Source organism: Dendrobates tinctorius, unplaced genomic scaffold (assembly GCF_039654945.1).
Source record: "Dendrobates tinctorius isolate UK_male_01 unplaced genomic scaffold, ASM3965494v1 ptg000075l, whole genome shotgun sequence".
NCBI classification, from domain to species: domain Eukaryota; kingdom Metazoa; phylum Chordata; class Amphibia; order Anura; family Dendrobatidae; genus Dendrobates; species Dendrobates tinctorius.
The window spans coordinates 53,866,394-53,886,845 of NW_027361743.1; the positions used below are offsets into that span (position 1 = coordinate 53,866,394).

General features: G+C 44.3%; 1 protein-coding gene across 2 annotated transcripts in view; it reads right to left on the bottom strand.

Moving 5' to 3' along the window:
• Positions 1–20,067, bottom strand: part of MRPS31 (mitochondrial ribosomal protein S31) — an 84,136-nt gene extending 64,069 nt beyond the window's left edge. The window contains exons 1-4 of one of the 2 annotated variants that reach the window (XM_073583274.1): positions 19,870–20,059; positions 18,746–19,063; positions 14,887–15,045; positions 4,961–5,059 (exon numbers count right to left, since the gene is read on the bottom strand). In XM_073583274.1, the coding sequence (XP_073439375.1) occupies positions 4,961–5,059; positions 14,887–15,045; positions 18,746–19,063; positions 19,870–19,937 (644 nt within the window). In that variant the 5' untranslated portion in view covers positions 19,938–20,059. Of the gene's footprint in view, positions 1–4,960; positions 5,060–14,886; positions 15,046–18,745; positions 19,064–19,869 lie in introns of both variants that reach the window. The other variant, XM_073583275.1, reaches the window with a different exon arrangement.
• Positions 20,068–20,452: the final 385 nt, after the last annotated feature.

Here is a 20,452-nt window from a genome sequence, read left to right on the forward strand (position 1 = left end):
ATGGACTTAACTGTATGTGTGTATGTGGTTTTGTTTTGTTTTTTTTACATTCAACACATTAGCCGGATGATGGGACAACTACTGTTCTATCATTGGCTAATGGTGTCACTGTAGCAGGCATAGCCGGATGGGACTAGTAGTCCCATCGGACGATGCCTGCATACACACCGACACATATACACACACTGACACAGCCCCGTCGATACCGCACACAGCCCCGCAGATCCACACACACAGATTCAGGCAAACACTGGCGCGCACACACATACACGCAGAGCCCGCACACAGACACGCACATAGTTCTGCCCAAACTCCGGCCACACACTTCCCTCCTCCCGATCCGCAGCGTTTCTCACACCCACATCAGCAGCAAAACCGCAGATCTTTTTTACATCTGCGGTTTTGCTGCGGATGTGCCTGACTCAATGCAAGTCAATGGATGCAGAAACGCTGCAGATCTGCACAAAGAATTGACATGCTGCGGAAAATAAAACGATGCGAATCCGTGCGTTTTTCCACAGCATGTGCACAACAAAACTTAATTTCCCATTAACATTGGCTGTGCACTACATTGTGGATTTGATGCGAATTCGCGTGTCCAAAAACGCTGTGGATCCGCAATGAAATCTGCAACGTGTGCACACAGCCTGATGAGGTCTTTCTTCTTTGGCAAACTGCCAAAAAGTCTGAAACTGGAGTATCATTTGTGGAATCTTAGACATTGGCAAAAATTGCTGTAAGAGCTTTAAAAAGTTACTACATTTTTTGTGTAACATCACGCTGTGCAAACATTTGGAACATTTCAAAGCTTTTTCGACCTCTATATAGACAGACTACTGAATTCCTTTCTTCCTACTTATCTGTACAGGTCTGTGCAGTGAGAAAACGGTCTACAAGTATTATTATATATCCAGCAATAGGATTTCCGGATTAATAATACTCTCCCTGGAGAGCGGAGAAGAGGGAGAAGCTAGAGGCAGAGCTCCTCCTCCTCCCGTCTACATAGAATCTCATCAGCACCAGCCGCCATCTCCTATTTCAGTAATGGAAAACTTTCTGCACTGAACACAGATTCTACCTCTGAGCTGAGAATTTTGATAATGACTGATCAATTCTGGCAGAGATAGAAGCAGAATTCTCTAATCAGATTTATTACAAAGTTGCTTATTTTCATGTCTACTATTGATTTATTAAATAAAAATTAAACTGATGGTTACTCTAACTTTTTTCAATGGTAAAACTGTGTGGCGCAAAATTGTTTTGCATCATTCTTAATTGAACATTTTTAGAGAAAATGTACTAAACAAAAAAAAAATAAATCCGCAATTCTGGATTATATCTATTTTCTTAAAAACAAAGTTCACAATTCAGTATAATGGCCATGGTGTCGCGTTAATACGACAATACCAAATATAATTTTTTTTTTGTGCATGTCATCCCCATATTACGAGATTGATAACTTTTCTACACGGATCAGTGTGAGGGCTTCTCTTTCTTGCAGGACAGCCTGTCGTATTGACTAGTGGCATTTTGTGGTACTTTTTACAAATTTTGCACAAGAAAATCAATTTTCAAAACAAATTTCTGGGTTGGGGGAAAGGGGCGGGAGTCATTATTTTCAGGGTTCTGTCAGCGCCGGCATGCAGTCTCCGCTGAGCAGGGACTCACCTGCACTGTAGGGGGGCCCGGGGTCAGGTACGGCCGGAAAGTACTGACAAACAGGACCTGGGGACGCTGAAGTTTAGCAAGCAGAGCAGGACCTACGGTCATGTGACTGCAAGGGGCAGGGCTTAGCGTCCTGCTTCCAGAGATCAGCAGGACACTATACAGAAATATTCAGTCAGGCAAAATGGAGGTCATACACAGAGATAGCAATAAAGTACCAGGGATGAGACAGAACGGATAGTCGGGGCCAAGCAGGGGTCAAAGCCAAACAGACATAGAAGGTACCAAGCAGAATCCAACAAGCAGTAACCAGAGAACAGACCGAGTCATACACAGAGTATCAGATAAACAAGAACACAGCACAAACACACTCAGGGGTCACCACACTATGCCAAGGGCGAAAGTATAACTGACGGGGATGGGAGCGTCCTGAGGCTATAAGAAGCCTCTCCCAAAATCAGGGAGAGACCACAATCATAAGCCCCAGGTGTGCAGGTAAGCCTGCACTGGGATCACAACCTTTAACCCCAGAAATGCCAGTCATCAGCACTAGTTCCAGACATTAACCCCACGTGTGCAAGTCAAACCCGCACTGAGATCATGACAATTATATTCTGAGACCAGTGACTGTTTCACTTTCTTCATAGAGATTTGTGAGGAATACCGCTTTATTTGGTGCCATTGAGGTAAATGTGAGATATTCTTATCTTTTCATCAGGTCTTTGAGGGACATTCAGTTCTAGGTAAAGCCATTATTCTGCCACATTTAAGCCACTTCATGATGAGGTCTTCACAGTCTCCCATGGTATCTAATGTCTTAGAAAAAAATTCCACGTCGCCCCCCCCTTCCCCACAGGCCAGACATATGAAGAATATGGGAGACGGGTGTCACATGCAGTATACAACCAGTACTTGTCAGTAATTCATGCGGCATCTTTAATATTGGTGTCATTCAAAAGTACAATCCATCCTGCAATATAACAAGCCGTAATACGGCTATTTTGGTGGAAGGACGCAAAAAAAAAAAGTTATGGCTCTTGGAGGAAGGGGAAGAAAAAAAGATGGAAAATGGCCATGTAAAGGAGTTAAAAACCATTGTTCTCGGCAGCACATTGTGCTGTTGTAAACATGATGTGCTGCAGAGAATAACGATACTCTATGCGCACATGGGCTATTAAATGACGGCTGACAGGCTGGCATGTAGCCAACCGGCGGCCTTTTAATGCCTGTGGTCGGTTAGTGTAAAGGCATCACTATGGAGCCGCTACCTGTAACGGAGACGTTACTAGATATCCCTCTCTCTCAGAGATGGCGAAAAAGCAAATTCACATATCAGATTATTGGTGAACGCTTCGTATAAAACCCAGATTCTGTAAATCCCCGTATCTGGAGAAGCATCACCGGATTTCTCTTTGAACTAAAACCAACATGTCCGACTGCATAAAATAGGATTGACGTCCTCTTATTATTAGAGGTTAAATGAATTTTCATGCAAATGACGGCACTAAGATCCCTGTTGTGTGTTACATAAGAGCAGACTCGGCTCTGCACAGCGACACTATGCTGATCGTCCGGCGGCCATAATCCTGGAGCGACGGAGGCTTCGCGCTTATCACTGCCACAGATCCTCTTTGTTTATCCAGACAGAGAAGTTTTGCAGCGACTTACATATCAGCCTTGAGTATTATTGTGCCACATTAGCAATTATTTACTTTCCTAACTCGTGTGAACACAGTAATCTCTGTCTCTATCTCGCGCCTCACACTACAGAAGAGCCTGAAGGACAAGGCTGTCTGTGTCTTATAATTAGCTGCGACAGGTTAGAAGGGAGAAAACCCAAAAATTAGACCATACCCTCCACTGAGAATCCTGTCATCTCCATTTAACGTGAGTAAATAATTAGTCTCAGTCCACAGACGCCGCCGCCGCGGGCAGATCCTACCCTGGTGTGTGGTGTGTGACTGCCACCAACAGGTCAGGGGCAGCACTGCAGATTCAGAGACACTGGCTACATTCATAACGAAGAGCTGATGAGCGCCGCTTATAAGAATCAGACAAGACAGACGTGTTATCAAAAAGCAACTCTTCTGCCTTCTCTCCTGTGTACTCGTTTGTCAGACAACCAAGACTTCCCATTAAATGACCTGATGGCACCGGCAGCATCGTAAATATACAATGGCCCAGGTTTATGCACTGGGATCGTCTACCAAATATACACTGTAATAGCAGATAGGAGAGTCCTCAGGTGTCTAACAGTTTTACCTATCCCTTAAGGGAATAAATATTATTAATGAGGAAATGTGTATAAATTTGTTCTCCGCTCAATACGTATACTTCCTACTTCCCTATGGGCAGTCATGGGGTTAAATCCATGAAATACACCAAGGCTACTTATCGGAAGCCGGTTTTTCCGGAGCCCATGACGGCATGCATGATAAACAGGTGCCGTCATGGGAGACGGGAAAACACCAAGGTTACTTACCAGTAGCCGTTTTTTCCGGAGCCCATGATAGCACCTGTATATCATGTGTGCCGTCATGGGAGACGGGAAAATAGCAGTATTTCCAAACCTGCAGATAATCAGTGGAGGCAGCGCTCTATTCACTGGTGGTGGGCAACGTCACCACTTCCCAGCCAGGCTGACAGCACGGGACCCAAATGCAAGGGTGACTATGCCATCTTATATTGCTTTACCGCCTTGGCTGCCCCTAGCGTATTTTACCCATTGAGCAGACAACCATCAGCCTCCTCATACCTTTTATTAATAATCACTGTGCTATACCCGAAATGCTACATATATGTGCTGAAAAGTGATATTAACCCCTCCCTGCCTTGTGTAGTCAGGAACCGCAGTCAATCATTGCTACAGGTTGCTGGGATCTTGTCCGCAGCAGCGTTCCTGACCCTCCAGAATATCCAGAGACAGAAGTCCCTCTGCCCTCAACCCTTGGATGTTAATCACTCCACTGTGGGCGATACCAGCGCCCATGTTCCCGGGCTAGTCTGTTACCCACAGGCAGGGAGGATTTAACATCGTTTTTAAACCAACACAAGGCCATGTTCACACGTTCAGTACTGTACATCAGTATATCCTGACCAACTACTCAATGTGTGAGCACAATTTAATTTCTAGAGGTTTTGTGAGCCCCAATGGGGGTCAGAGATGATAATGCCTGAAAAGTGCTGTGGAGCGAATGGTGCTGTATAAGAGTAAAATAAATAAATGTATAACTTGTTCCTTGTCGTTGCAATCCACAACGTCGTGAAAGGCAGATGACAATAAAGGCTCACTTACTTTTTGGAGGCATCCCTCATGAACTCTCTCTCTTCAGCTGACATTTGTTTACTGGTTTTGAGCGATTGTTTTTTCACCTTCATCCCGGAGATGACTTTACTGCAAGACAAATAATAAATCGGACGATAAGCAACAGTGAACAATCAGACAACAACGTCCATGAAACATACCAGTATGACTACCCCTACAGAATCTGCCCCACCGTTGAAAGGCTGAGAAGTTTTGGACTCCTTGAAATTGTTCCAGAAAATAAAGTATTTGTTCCAGAAAATTAATGTAATTACATGCTTTGTAATAGACATGTTTATTTCATTTGTGTGTACTGCAGGGCTGTGGAGTCGGAGTCATAGCTCATTTTGGTGGAGTCGGAGTCAGTATAAAATGGTCCTACTCCTAAAATAGATAATAAATTGGGTACAGTAGTTCAATGCAGAATATGCTGAATATTTTTTCATAGGAATTTGGGAAAATTATGAAATGTCCTATAAATGGCTGTTCTATTCCTGATCTAAGGCTACATTCACACACAGCGCTTTTGCTGCGTTTTTTGAGGATACGTTTTTCAGCTGCAAAAGCCGATCAGCTTTTTAAAAAACCGCATCACCTGAAAGGTTTTTGAGCTCATAGTTAATGTTTTCAATAGCAAAAGCAGATTAGAAATCTGCTCTATCCATATCTTATCTGTACCAGAAAGAATGAAAGCCGGGTAGCACACAGACTAACACTCCTTTTTTTAGCACCAGTCAGGTACACCTCATAGCTGCCCAAAAGGACACCCAGGAGAGGCATTGCTCGTCTTCAGTAACATCAACATCAATTGATAGTTGGAATAAATAGACTGCATTCACCACATCTTAAGGTGCAGGCTTTATTTTCAAGTGTAGGGGTGTGCAGTATAAGGTTCTGCAGCAGCTGAGGTGTGCAGTATGAGATTCTGCGGAACAGTATGAGGTTCTGCCCCCCCCCCCCAGTTTTGATCCTGGCTAAAACCGTTTCTTATAGATATGGCGATGGCAAACCCTCAGGTAACCCTAAATGAAGGTCAATGGACACAGGTGGCTGGAATTGAAGGAATTGCTTAATCACCTATTTACCGTGACTAAAAAATTACAAGCTGAGGATTTAACTCCTGGCATTTTCATAAGGGAGTGGAAGAACTTGCTATTTTGCCTGTCCCAAAGAGGAGATTTAATCGCAGATGGCATTTCTGCTTCAATGAAACGGAGAGAGACACAGCTATTGGAAAATAAAAATTTTCTGGCAGCTGTTTATGTGGATCCAAGTCATCTTGTACTGCTTGATGATCAACAGATTACTAAAGGAAAAGAAGCTCTGACTGAGGTAGCAGTTAGGATGAGTGGCCTACAGGAGGACTGCCAGGCGCAAGAGGACTTGGGTCCTGACAGTGCTACTGCTGCCATATCTTCATCCTAAACAGATGAGGAGTTTGACTTTGACAAGTATTTGGATGATATGGAGCAGGCAAAGCGGTGCAGCAAGGAAAAAGATTTCACTCCGTCTCCTATAGCAAGCAGATTGACCAGATTTCAGCAAAATGTTTTCACTTGCTCTCAAAGAAAAAGAAAAATTCAACCGTTCATCAAAACTGACTGTGCCCATGTGGTTACGGCTTTGCCTCCAACCCAAGTTAGTGTAGAGAGATTGTTCTCTGGCCTTAAAATTATTAGGTCAGATTGTAGGTCATCTATGAAGGAGGATCTGATGGAGGCAATTCTATTTCTTAGAACAAATTCATAGACTGCACAAATGTTATTTAGTATGTTTTTGTTGAAAACTGTTTTTTGCCACTTACATAGGTTATTAAATAGTGATATATATATATATATGTAATCGATATTACATTGGGTATTACATATTTACAATTTATTACAGTTTTTTTTGTTCTAAAGTTGTATTCCAATAAATAGATATTATGTTCTATCTAAATGTCTTGATTATTGTATCATAAAAATGATTAAATGTCTGATATTCACATTGTACTACAATAAATTTTTCACTTAAATATAAGCAATATATGTGGGAGACGGAGTCGTGGGGAGTCGGTGGAAGGGAAATTGAGGAGTCGGAGTCGCAGGTTTGGCTTACCGACTCCACAGCTCTGGTGTACTGGAACAACACGAAAAAAAAAAAAAAAGAGGGAAAAAAAGGCAAATTGGACAGAATTTCATACAAAAACGGTCCAGAAATTTTTTTTAGCACCTTTCTTAAATTGTGTGTAAACAACTTTGTTTCAAGCATGTGATGCTCGTACAAACTCACCTGTGGCGAGTAACATGACTGTAGATATTTTTCCTCACTATGGGACTATGATGGCTTAGATAATACACTGCTTTACTTCTGTATTGCAGTGACCTAAGGACCAGTGTTAGACCCTCAGCTATGATGGCAACCCATGATTACCACAACCACCTCACAGAAACATTGAGAATTACATAAGGCAACGTCTTCATCTATTAACCCACTTAAGTGCCACAGTCAATACTGACTGCAGAATCTGAGGGGGTTTGTCTCCTACTTGGAAAGAACATTTTTCTGCAAAGGGTTGCTGCAGCTGTTGGATGCATTGGCTGATGGTGGGTATGACTAAAAGTGGGGAGTGAGAGATAAGTACACTGCTACAATATTGCTCAATTTCTTGCTACATTTTTTTTTTTTTTTTTGCCAGGAACCACCACATAATATAAACGAGCCATGTAACGTGTACTCAGCCGCTGATTGAAGACTGGATGATATTTAAATAAAATATCATTAAGAAAAATGGTAAAAATCTATTTGAACAGACCACAACCTGCTTACACATATACCAGTCTACGGGGAGCAGCATATAGAAAAGATCTGGACAATATTGCAAGTACTTTTTTTTTCCTCATTTTTCTTATTTGCCATCCATATGGATTCGCTTATATGGCAAGGTACCACAAAACCCACACAAAATGTTACTGAACGCTGAAATCTGCCATGAAATAGCTTGATATATAATTTACAAGCACAAAACCTCCAGTAATGGCAATATCAAAAATTCAAAGTAATAAAAATATTTATAGCTATGAAGCACTACTGCCCCCAAGTGGTGAAAACAAGACTATACATTTTCTGCTCGCTACAGATGAGCGAGCACTAGAACGCTTGGCTGCTCGCTACTCAAACCGTTGTGAAACAGTGAAAATGTTGAAATGGAAGGAAAACGTGCAGAATGCAAGGACAACAGCATGAGGAAGACTCCTGGAAGCATCTCTGACTCCCAGATCGCTGCTGAGAACAATGGGGTCACACTTTCACTCCACTTTAAGGACTGACAATAAATCATTCAAAAATTTGAGTTTACAGGAAAAAAAAATTTTAAGAAACATTTTTCCTACATAATGACTTGCATAGAAGGCAAAATTGTAAAAGGATTTTAAAAATATATTTTAAGTAAACAAAAATTGCATTTTATTAAAAAATTGGAAATAGTGTATTTTAAGGAAGCAAAAGAGCTGCCAAAAATTAGGGACTCAGCTACAGGAGGGGCCTCATACACAGTCTGTTCAAATTGTCATGTAGAGGTACTCCAAGGCTCATAAAGGCTATGCACTATGTGCAAATCCTACCAAACATTACAAGCAGGGTCATCCATACAGCCTTGAAGGCACCAACTGTAGAGACTCATTCAATTATTGTGAAGATAGTGTAGCCGTGGTACTCCTACACTCATAAAAGGGGAGCAGCTGTAGACGACTTGCGGAAATGGGCGCTGATTCGACGTCCCTTGACCAGAAGCTCTGGCAAATCTAGGTATTTTTCAGAAGCCACTAGCCTACCAAATAAAGGACGTGTGCCAAGAATGGTACGTGAGTGAGCTTGAAGCTTGATCGCTTCACAGCTGCCAACAGGTTATGGCCATTATCACACACGACATGCCTGGTTGTAGGATCAGAGGAGCGACCCACAAACCTGTCTGCTGTTATTCCTTTCAATAACTCTGCCATGGTGTGAGGTTTGTCTCCTAGGCAAATGAGCTTCAGCAGAACCTGCTGCCACTTTGCTGAGACAGTGCTGCAGAGCTTCCAGCTGATGTGGACGACGTGCTCAGAGGTACCAAACCGCAGATGGAGGGTAAAGAGGAGCAGGAGGAGGTACAGGAACTACTGCTGGAGATGGAGGAAACCCTGATAGAAGTAGCGCAGGCAATCCTCAGCGTCGGTAGCACGTGCTGTGCCACGGAAGGATGAACGCCAGCCTTCACAATGTTCACCCAGTGTGTCGTCAGGGACCTGTAGCGTGCCTGGCCACAAGCGCTTGTCCACGTGTCGGTCATTAAGTGGGCAATGCCAGTAACTGCATTGGTAAGGGCAAAGGTGATGTTCCTGGACACGTGGTGGTACAAGGCAGCGACGCCACACTGGGAGAAAAAATGATAGCGGGGTGGGGGGGGGGGGATTGAGTACCTGGGGATGGCTGCCACCATGAGTGGGCAGAAGTTCTCAGTGTCAACAAACCTAAACGGCTTTGGACCTATAGGACAGTGGCTGGAAACTTGCTCTTTTGCTCCAAGGCCTGGTGGTAGGGACAGCTGAAAGCTGTGCTGGGGCAAGGATTTGGAAGTGTCTGATGATGGTGCGTCAAAATATGCAAGGATAGGTGCAGGGCAGGAGGTATCTGGGCCAATTTCATAGACAGGGGACTGGGAAGAAGCACCTAGCACAGGGGAAGAGGCAGTGGTGCCACCCGCTAGCAGTTCTGACACCAATCATGGACTCAAGCGTTTGTACCACAGAGTCAGTGCTCAGATGACATGCCCCCTGATCATGCTGATGGTGCTTAGGTTCTTAGTGGTCAGGTCCCTGCTGACCGTGGCATGGCACAGGTTGCAAATGACCATTTTTTTTGTCTAATAAAGCTCTTTAAAAAAAGTCCCAGACTGGGGACACTTAACTCTTTGACGGAGTAATTCATGAGTGTCGGAGCTCTGTGGAACAGTTGCCCACCTTCTCTCTCTGGTTGCCCACTGTCTATTCCTGCCTGTTTTGGTGTTGCTGATCTCTCCCCCTTAGTGCTGCTGGCCTCACTCTGCATGCCAGATTTCCAGGTTGGGCCGGTGACTTCGTCATCCACCACCTCGTCTTCCACTGCCGTACCGCGGTCCTCTTGACTTGGTGACTTAACAACCTGACTTACCAGCAACTGTGTCTCATCATTATCTACCGCCTTAGACAAAATTTGCCGTTCCTCACCAACATTTTCCTGTGGCTGTGGCTGCTCTAAGTTTTGTGCATCTCTAAACAGCATGTTCCCTGTCCCTCTTGAAACATGCAGGGAGAGAGGCCAAAATCAAGAATTGATGTTGTAAAGAGCTCCTCGGAGTGTCCAAGTGTGGGATCACTGGTCTACTGGGACTCAACATGGTGGGATGAAGAAGGATCAGGGTGAAGATTAAGTGATCCAGACTGTTGGCAGGTGAGAATGAACGGCGTGGAAGACTGGGTGGTGCTGCCAAGCATGTTGCAAGCATTATCTGCTTTCCAGTCGACCACCTGTTCGCACTGGTGTGGCTTCAGAAGTGGTGTGCCGTGCCTCACTGAAAAGTGGGACAGGGAACTATGTGTTATGGATGGGTGTGTTGCTTGTACTCAAGCAACAGGCATAGCCACACGTTCTCGGTGTCCATCATCAGCATTTCCACTTCCCAATCCCTTACTGCAAGCATTTTCTACTTGCTAGGTCTCTGGAAACCAAGTTTATTTTTAATTAAAAAAAATTGGTCACATGCAGCTGTCAAAGTGGTTGTTTGGAGTTTAATACCACTATAGTTTAACAGAAATCACGTATTACTCTATGGATGAGTAAAAGAATCCACAAATCTTCAACGCTTTTTTGGAGTGTTATATAACACAGAAATGTTCCACAAAGCAAAGCATAATCTATGGAGGACAATAGAGTAAAATTTATCACCTAAAAAATAAAAATGTGGTCAACTGACACAGCTATATATTTAGCGACAGCCTGCAAAGCCCTAATCCCTGAATAGCGACTGTATTCAGCTACTCTCCCTGCTCCTGCAACTCTTTCCCTCTCTAGGCTAAATGCAGAATGTTTCTGATACAAACAGCAAAGCAAAACGATTATCCCTTAGAAGAGCTGTTAGTATGATGGCTCAGCCTCAGTATCAACACTGCAGGCCTCTGATTTGTTATACTGGGCACAAAGAGACCTAGACAAGCACTCTCTTCCTCCAATCAGAACTGTGCAATAGTGTCAGTGTGCCGACGTCTGTCTTCTTATAACCCCTGATGATATCACATGCCAGCCAATCACAGTATTGCCACAACCAAGATGGCTACGGCATTATAGTGACACGCAGGCAATTTCTGCCTGCCTATTGGCTGTGTAACAGGCGCCAAACATGCGGGGCAAGGACACAAGTTTCAAATTTGAACTCTGGCTAATGATAGCCAAGCACACCCTAGCACCCAGATACTCGAGTGATATCTGAGCATCACCGTGCATGTTTGCTCATCCCTACTGATGGCCATTCTCTGAATTATTTAGTCTCTAACATGGATTAGGGCTAGTTCACATCTTTCTACAAAAAGTCACAAAGAAACTGAAGCATAAAATGTATTATATCCCCAAACACAGAGTGGTAACCAATACCAGAAGCATTATGGGGGCGATTGCACCACCTACAGATTAATGACCTCTGTGTATTGTCCTGCAGGTGCACTCCATACAGATCTACCAAACTCCATTTACTCCAGGCACAAATTCCCAGACAAACTTTACTAAATGAATATGCAGGTTTGGGAGCCTGGGGGATATGCCTCATATCAAGCTGATGGCTACCTTATGAGCATGTTTAAAGGGGATGTGTTATGATGAGTCACCGAAGGAGGAAAAAACAAAATACCAGTTAAGTCCAGGAAAACCAGAGAGGTTGGCAGCTATCGGATTGCAGACGCCTGAACCTATCCACCACAACTAGCAGTAGCCGTGGGGGGTTCCTACGGTGCCCTAGACCCCTCGATCACAGCCGGAGAACTATATAGCCTAAAGACAGAAAGGGGAAAAACTAAACTGCCCCAGAGCAGACCCCAAAGCAATAGGCAGCCCCCAACATATAATGACAGTGAAGCAAGATGAAAGCACTAACACAGATAGAAAGATAGGTTGAGCAAATGATGGGGCCCAAGCTAACTACATAGGACAGGATAGGAAAGCTGCTGTCTGCCATCCGCAAAAACCCTATCAAAATGAGCCAACCGACTGATAGGAAAAACAGACCCTGAAGTCGCTAGGCTTCAAAAGACTATAACAGCACTCAGGTAAATTCTGAAGACAGAGCAAAATATCAACAGATCAGAGACAAAAATGGAATTCAGCTCACCCCCGGCCGGGGATGGCAGAACTCCCAAAAAACAAGGCAAAACAAAAACAAAACAGAAGAGTACAAAGCAGAGCAGAAAAACTTAGCTTTGAGATGCAGGAATCAGACTGGTCTCCAAGAATCCAGCAGGAAAATCACCAGCCAGGAAGAAGGGCGTCGGCAGCCTTATATCCAGTCCTCAATTCCAGCCACCCAGTCATCATCTAGCTGCCCAGGTGTTTGGTAATCAGTCTCACTACCTTCCTTCACTAGAGGAGGGAATTCATCAGACCTCAATGGTGAAGGGAAAAATGAACTCACAACAGGGATGTCCAACTATTAAATATCATGATCATTGCCCAAAACTAACTGTAAATGAAGATGATATTTTCTGACATAGTATGACACCATCTGTTTAAAATGTATAACAATTTTTTTTTTTTTGCACACCCATAGAATTGAAAAGACGAACATTATCCGATTTACGAAAGAGACTAGTGCATGCTGCAATTTTTTATCACATGCTGCTTGGGGAAGCAAAAAAAGATAAATGGCTCATCTGCACTGTCCCATTGCATAAAGTTGATCCAAGTAGTATCTGTATTTTTCACACACAGCACTCAGACTGAAAATACGGTTTTGTGAATGAGCCTTAACACAGAGAAAGGAGCGGGAGAGCAGTCCAGCCTCAGCAGGAGTTCTGATGGACTTTTATTAGGCTTGCACGGCATTCAGCAGCCCTGATGACATTGCATTCTCAGGACATCAGTATCAAGGCATCAGTCTCGTCCTCTTCATTAGAATTAAAGATTTGTATGATACCTGCCGATTTTGCACATATCCTGGCATCTGCCCTCACATAATCTCCTTCTCTCCTCCACACTTATTCGTCCCTTACCCAATCACCTCCAAGACTTTTCATAAATATCACCCATCCTTTGGAATTCTGTGCCCCAATACGTCCAATTATCCACCACCCTCGTATCCTTTAGATGGAATCTGAAAACCCATCTCTTCAAGAAAGCTTACAGCCTGCAATGACCACGCTGCCTCCTCAACACCATCGGAGCTGCTGCACCCCCGACCTACTGTCTCCTTCCCCACCATCCTGTAGAATGTAAGCTGGCAAGGGCAGGGTCCTCTCCCCTCAGTCTATCATTGTTACTTTGTCTACTGTAAGTGATATTTGTATTTTACATGTAACCACTTCTCGTGTACAGCACCATGGAATCAATGATGCTATATAAATTAATAATACATAAATCATACAAAAAAAAAAAAAGGAGTGGAAACCATATGTCATTAAATCAATTGATTTATAATAAAACACTATTAAAAAGCATTGAAGTGCAATGCAATACATGTGGGAGCAGTTAATGCAAAAAGAGAAAGGCCTATAAACCAGGTACAATGAATTTCATAAAGCGAATATATACATGAATACAAATCTAATAGTCCATATATGGAGCTTTAAGAAAAAGGCTTCCAGGGAATATGACTCCGAAATAAATGTACAAATGACACAAAGACTATATCCGAAAAGCTTTACATAAAAGGCCCGCAGAAGCCATAATCATAGAGTGGCAATAATATATATACACTATTCAAAAAATATATAATACACAGTACAAATAGAGTGTATCAAAAAATAAGATTATATTTAAATTGCCTACAAAAATAATGGCATACAGCAACAAAACAGATCCTCAATCCCTAATAAGTAAGAACATTAAATCATGGGCATAATGCAGTAACCAAGCAGGCTAAAAGATAAGGCATAGTGCAGTCATAGAAGCCCAGAAGCGGCTTACAAACGGTATAGTATAAGGTAAACCAAAGAGGGAGAGGGAAGAGTTAAGAGTTGCTGCTGCTGGGCAGATATCGTACCTGGATGGCCGAGGCACCCCTGACGAGCGTTTCGCGGTGAGGCTTTATCTCAAGGGATTGTGCGTGCAATAAATTAATAATAGTATGCGCCATTCACCTAATGATCAGCAGGGAAGGGAGTGGCACAAGAGAACCCCTATAACTAAATGGTTACAACAGTATATGATTTGTATAAACTGTGACCCCAATTCATCAGCAGGGGGGGGGCTGTTTTTCATAGGTTGTTTTTCTATCTAGCTTTTCTGTTTTTGCTGGTGAAATTTGCACCAAATTCATAGATCTTCATTGATGTTTGAGGAAAATGGCACAAATAAAAAGATATTCACATTGTCAAGCAAACCCCAAAAATTACAAGAACAGAAAGAAAGCTAGGAAAAACAAATGTCACAAAAGCCATAATGAAATTAGAACAAAAAATAAAAATGCCTGCAAACTTTTACACCAACAAAAGGAACACAAAGAATGATTTGGGATCGGTGACTTACATTCACTGAAGTTATCCACAAGATACGATTATTCCCAAACCCTGTGTCACATCTACAATGGTGTGTGAAGCTGACAAGGTCACCAATGATCACCAGCTCACTATCAAACATATCTACATATGTCAGCTTTGCGTCATTGCATATGACCCCACATAAAATGTGCATAGGTCAGAAAGACATCAATTTCTAACCTGATGTTATCACTTCCTTTCCTTCTGATTTCCTCAGCCATTTGCTTGTGCAGGCGCAGCTGCTGCAGTAGTTCAGACTCGACTTGTTTTTGCTGGGATGGATAGGTTGATGCCACTGCAGATGCTGCATCCAACAGTTCTTTGTTCACTGGCTTCTCCCTACAAGAAAGAGGTAAATAGCATGGGGTCATACTGAAGTCTGTACAAATATAAATGGAAAAAAAAGAAAAGTAAAGTTCTAATTTTTGTAAAAACAAAAGGACTTTACAATATGGATTTCAGTGCAGCGTCCACACTCATCGGTCTGCATCACATGTAGATGGGGTTTCAGCATCCCCGTTTACACATTTCTGAAAATTCCCACATAGATTTTTGAGTGCACCGATACAAAAAAAAATGCTGCAGAAATAAGTAGCATGATCCTCAATACTTTGAATTTTGTACAGAAAAGCCAATGATTAATAATAATAACTTTACTTCTACAGCGCCAACATATTCCGCAGCACTTTACATTTTAGAGGGGACTTGTACAGACAGTAAAAGTAGATTTTTATTTCTTACTGTAAAATCTCTTTCTCTGAGCCTTCATTGGGAGACACAGGAAACCATGGGGTGTACGCTGCTGCCACTAGGAGGCTGACACTATGCAGAAAGAACGTTAGCTCCTCCTCCGTAGTGTACACCCCTCCGACAGGAACTAGGATGTTCAGTTAGTGAGAAAGCAGTAGGAGAAGCAACATGTAAAAGAGAAAGAAAAACACAGAAACTCAAACTGTAGCAATATAGTAAACAGAACTATTAAGATTAGGTGGGTGCTGTGTCCCCCAACGAAGGCTCAGAGAAAGAGATTTTACAGTAAGAACTAAAAATCTACTTTTCTCTATCACTTCATTGGGGGGACACAGAAAACCATGAGAAGTCCCAAAGCAGTACCCAAGGGTGGGAAGACTACAAGAACCAGTCAAAAAAAAAATGAGCAGAGCCGAGAATCGAAAGATGGAGACCGGCCTCTGTAATACATCGAAGACCTTACTACCCAGGCAAAATACAACAGCAAGGCAGAAGGAAAAGCAAACAAAATATGACAGAGAACCTGACAGTCCGCAGAAGCTGTTCCCGGCAGAAGGAACGCTGAGACGTCCTTTGTCCGATTACTAAGGATCCGGGAAAATTGCTAGAAAAAAACAAAAAGGAACATGGGAAAAAAAATTACCGCCAGAGGCGTGCTATCCCAAAGACACCCAGGAAGCCGCTGGGAACCGCGCACTTACCACAGGAAGAAGCAAAAAGAAGAAACTGGTTTCCCTGCAAGGGAAAAGGGGAAACAACCCTAAGGGAGTGGATTGACAACTAGACTCCAGAACCGACCAAGGGAGGAAAGAAAAGGCATATAAAAAGGGGAGATTCCCTGCATAGACCGTCTTTACACCTTGACTGTAGGAACTGAAGTTTGGATGTTGCGGTTCTCTAGCAGATTACAAACAGAACAGGGGCAGTTAAATGATGTAACAAGGAAAAAACTTGATAAACTTAAAGTAGACTACTGAGAACCTACGGGAGAGCCAAACACTGAGACCGTATTGAAGGAGACCTCGTGGAGTACTCAGGATCTCTTCCGAGTGACACAGGTTCTGTTTCATCAACAATCGGCTCTGAAAACAAGAACCATCTGAATAGAGAACTCCTTGCATGTCCACGTAGGTAGAATGTAGACTGCCGTAGCGACTCTACAGACTCGGATCAATGAAAAGGCTAAACTAAAGCATACCATGGCACACGTAGGGAGAGACCAGACCAATCCCTGGAAGGTTGGCCAAGGGGAGGAATGCAAAGCAGCCAGAAGAAAACTTGACTGACGAAAGGAACAAACATCACTATGACGTCCTGAGTGACCTTGTCGATTCTGGACTATCTGCAACGGGGCGAGGATTCTCCTGTGTGGACCCATTTACCAAGGTATGAGTCACAACACAACTGCAGATAATGGGAAAAAGGTAACTGTGAAGATACTGAAAAGGATAGGATTTCCTGCCAAAGGAAGAAAAACCTGCTGTCGCCATGCTCTTCATTGGATCCAGGCCTGGAGTAGTCTTCGTACACTGGTCGAAGCTTGCGCAGAGTAAGATCCCATTCCTGTCAGAGGGGGAGAACTTGTTCCCGCAATGTTCGGAAATCAAATCCCAGAGTTGATAGACTCCTTTACTCAAGGTTTTATCCGGTATCTGTAAGAAAGAAGAATTAAGTACTGACAAACAGATAGCTCGGGTATAGAGATAGCCCAAAGGCCTCTAGGAACGTACGGTGACTAGTCATGAGAGTCCTGGTATAACTCTAATCAGGCTCAGTAAGAATTAGCCGGAATAAATAAACACAAAAACACAGCAAAAGGTAACTGAGGTGCCCCAAACCAGAGGAAAATAAAGGGATCCTAGAAAGAACAGTACACCAAAAAACCCCGAAATAAGAGGAAGGAATTACTCTATAGCTCATCTTCTTTCTATCTTCTAACTTCTGTCTTGCTATCTTCTTCTTTGCTTGGATCTTCACCTCATCATAGAAAGGGACCTGGGGGAAAAGAGAGAAGTACCTTCCCATCCGGAATGATCAGACGTCCGAAAATCCTGTTGTGGGACATCCACGCCTCCTCAAACCCATAGGCTGTGGTGGGCGAGTGGGTGGGATCACCTGAACACTCTTCCGTGTTAGGGGTTGGGGTCCTGCCGACTAGACATATGAGGATACAGGGTGGCAGTACACGCCATACTCATAGTCTCTATGTGGGAGTACAGTTGTGACTGTTCACACTGTATCCCTCCCAAGGAAGGGGTCCATCTGAAAAGAAACGACGCACACTTAGGTAGATATGGGTCTAATGAAAGACCCGTGTCCACCTCCTACTGACACTAAGCTAAACTGAATATCCTAGTTCCGGTTGGTGGGGTGTACACTGCAGAGGAGGAGCTGACTTTTTTTTTATTTGCATAGTGTCAGCCTCCTAGAGGCAGCAGCATACACTCCATGTTTTCCTGTGTTAGCCAATGAAGCAACAGAGAAAAGACATTACAGCATAACAATAAACACATAGATCAACAGATACCAAGAGGAATGAGGGCCCTGCTCGCAAGCTTACAATCTATGAGGAAATAGGGGAAACACGAAAGGTGGATGGTAACAATTGCTTTCATTGTTCTGACCAGCCATAACGAAAGAAGTCGGGTGTTCATGTAATGCTGCATAAACCAGTTTTCAGCCTAAGTATGTAACAGTACAGACACAGAGGGCTATTAAATGCATAAAGCGTGAGAACATGATATGGGGAACCAGTTATGTCAATCTACTATGAAATAAAAACTGCAGTAAGTCTCGAAATCGTTGGTCCACTACTGCCTAGGAGCTCTACAATGGCACACAAAGAAATTACATTTTTAGATGGGCAATTCCAGAACTTGTGAACATACCCTAAAACAGAATGTAATTCAGGCCTTTAAAGGGCTAACACTGATGGATATCCAAAGGATATGCCAGAAATACATGAAAGATGAGCATTCTACAGCTGGGATCTAGGACTACCTGGAGAACTGAGGCCCGTCACACACCACTGTCAGAGCAGAGGTGGTCGAACAAGGAAAGCACTCTCCATTAATTTCTATACTCAGCAAAGTTCGGAGCCCCCATGTGCGGCTACTTCATACAACAATAAAGCCCCTTTCTAGATAGAAGTGGATCCAGTTGGTGAGACCCACATCTATCAGAAGTTGATGGCAAATCCTGTGCATATGACATAAATTTAAGAAAATGGGAATTCCCCTTTAAGCTTCATAGTTCTAGAACAGAAGCGTTATCAGGACAAATCTCTTACTCTGGGTGACTTTCTTCTGCCGCCATCTGGAACATTCTGCTGGCACTTTCTATGTTGTCTGGATTCTCTTGACTTTGGAGTTTTGGATTTTTCTTCTTTATCGCCTGGAATTTCTTCTTTGAGGTCACTTCAACTTTCATGCCACTCAGCAGGGCAGCGAGGGTATCGGGCTCCGGTGGTTTGGATGAATCATCCTTGTGTGGTGTCTTGTCCTCGGCTTCATCAGATGGCTTTCCTGTGCCTTTGTCTTCAGGTGGAGAGTTCTCAGACCAGAGGACATTGCCAACAGAGAGTCGTCTACAGACCAGATCGGCAAATCTACAGGAACAAAACCAGAATATGTCAAAACAGATGCTGACACCCACACTGCACTGCGGGACCACTGCTGCCAGAAACACCCCCCACGCTGCGGGCACACCGGTGCCTGCACCCCCCCACACTGTGCTGTGGGCCCACTGGTGCCAGAAACACCCCCCACGCTGCGGGCACACCGGTGCCTGCACCCCCCCACACTGTGCTGTGGGCCCACTGGTGCCAGAAACACCCCCCACGCTGCAGGCACACCGGTGCCTGCACCCCCCTACGCTGTGCTGTGGGCCCACCGGCGCCTGCACCCCCCACGCTGTGCTGCGGGCCCAATGGAGTCTGCAACCCCCACGCTACGGTCCGACCTGTGCAAGCATCCCACTGTGCTGCACGCTCATCAGTGTCCACATGGCACTGGAAGCGCCCACCAGAGTCAGCATCAGGCTACGGTCCCAGTGGCACCAGCTTCTACAGCGCCCTAATACCAACATCAGCGTCCACGCCGCACTGGCCCGCGGGCAGCATTTACTCCTAGTGCGGACTCATTGAAAATTATGGGGGTCACAGAGGGGATACAGGGTTAACCCTCTGTGTACTGCACTCCTCTCAGTACAATAGTACAGCGCCATCATGGCCTGATGATTTGAGACACACGGCCAATGGAGAATGTGAAAACGGAGTGACCGGGAATAATTCAATGCAACACAATCATTGTCAAGGACCCATAGCCCTGGGTTCAGAGGAGCCCCCTGCAGGCTGCCGCCATTACTGCCCCTCCCGCCGTCCTCACACGGGGCTGCTATCATGGAGGCTCCTACCTGTGGCCTGTGAGGCGTCGACAGGAGATGCCGCCTCCGTACAGTGACAGCATAGCCCGCCGATACATCTCCAGCCCGCACTGCAGACCAGCGTGACCCTGACCTGGGGGAACACAAAGCAAGAGCGCACGCGTCCTGCACTATCAATGCCCCGGCTGGAAACAGGCGCTCGGTGAAAGGTTCCCCCGTAGTCGTACACTTTCCCGGCACAGGCGAGTGACGCCTCAATTCAGGATGGCGACAAAAAGGCTCATACAAGCCCTTCACGATAATTGTCTATAAAGGGTTAATGATAGAAGTACAGGATAGTCCTGCAGCATGACCCCATAGACAGCCTGGTAGGAGGCAGGATGCTGCCCACAGAGCCTCACTGACACAGCACATGATGTACACTGGCTGCCAAAGTATTCACCCTCATGAGAATTCTCCTTCTTTACCTCATTTTATCCCATGTGTCTGTCCACCACTTTCATTGCTCCACCAGTAATGCCCCTCAGCCAGGTCTTGGTACCTGCTGGATACATACGTTGCCTTGACAACGCTTTGTGAATGCCCCCAAGTTATTATTGAAGCATCACACCCC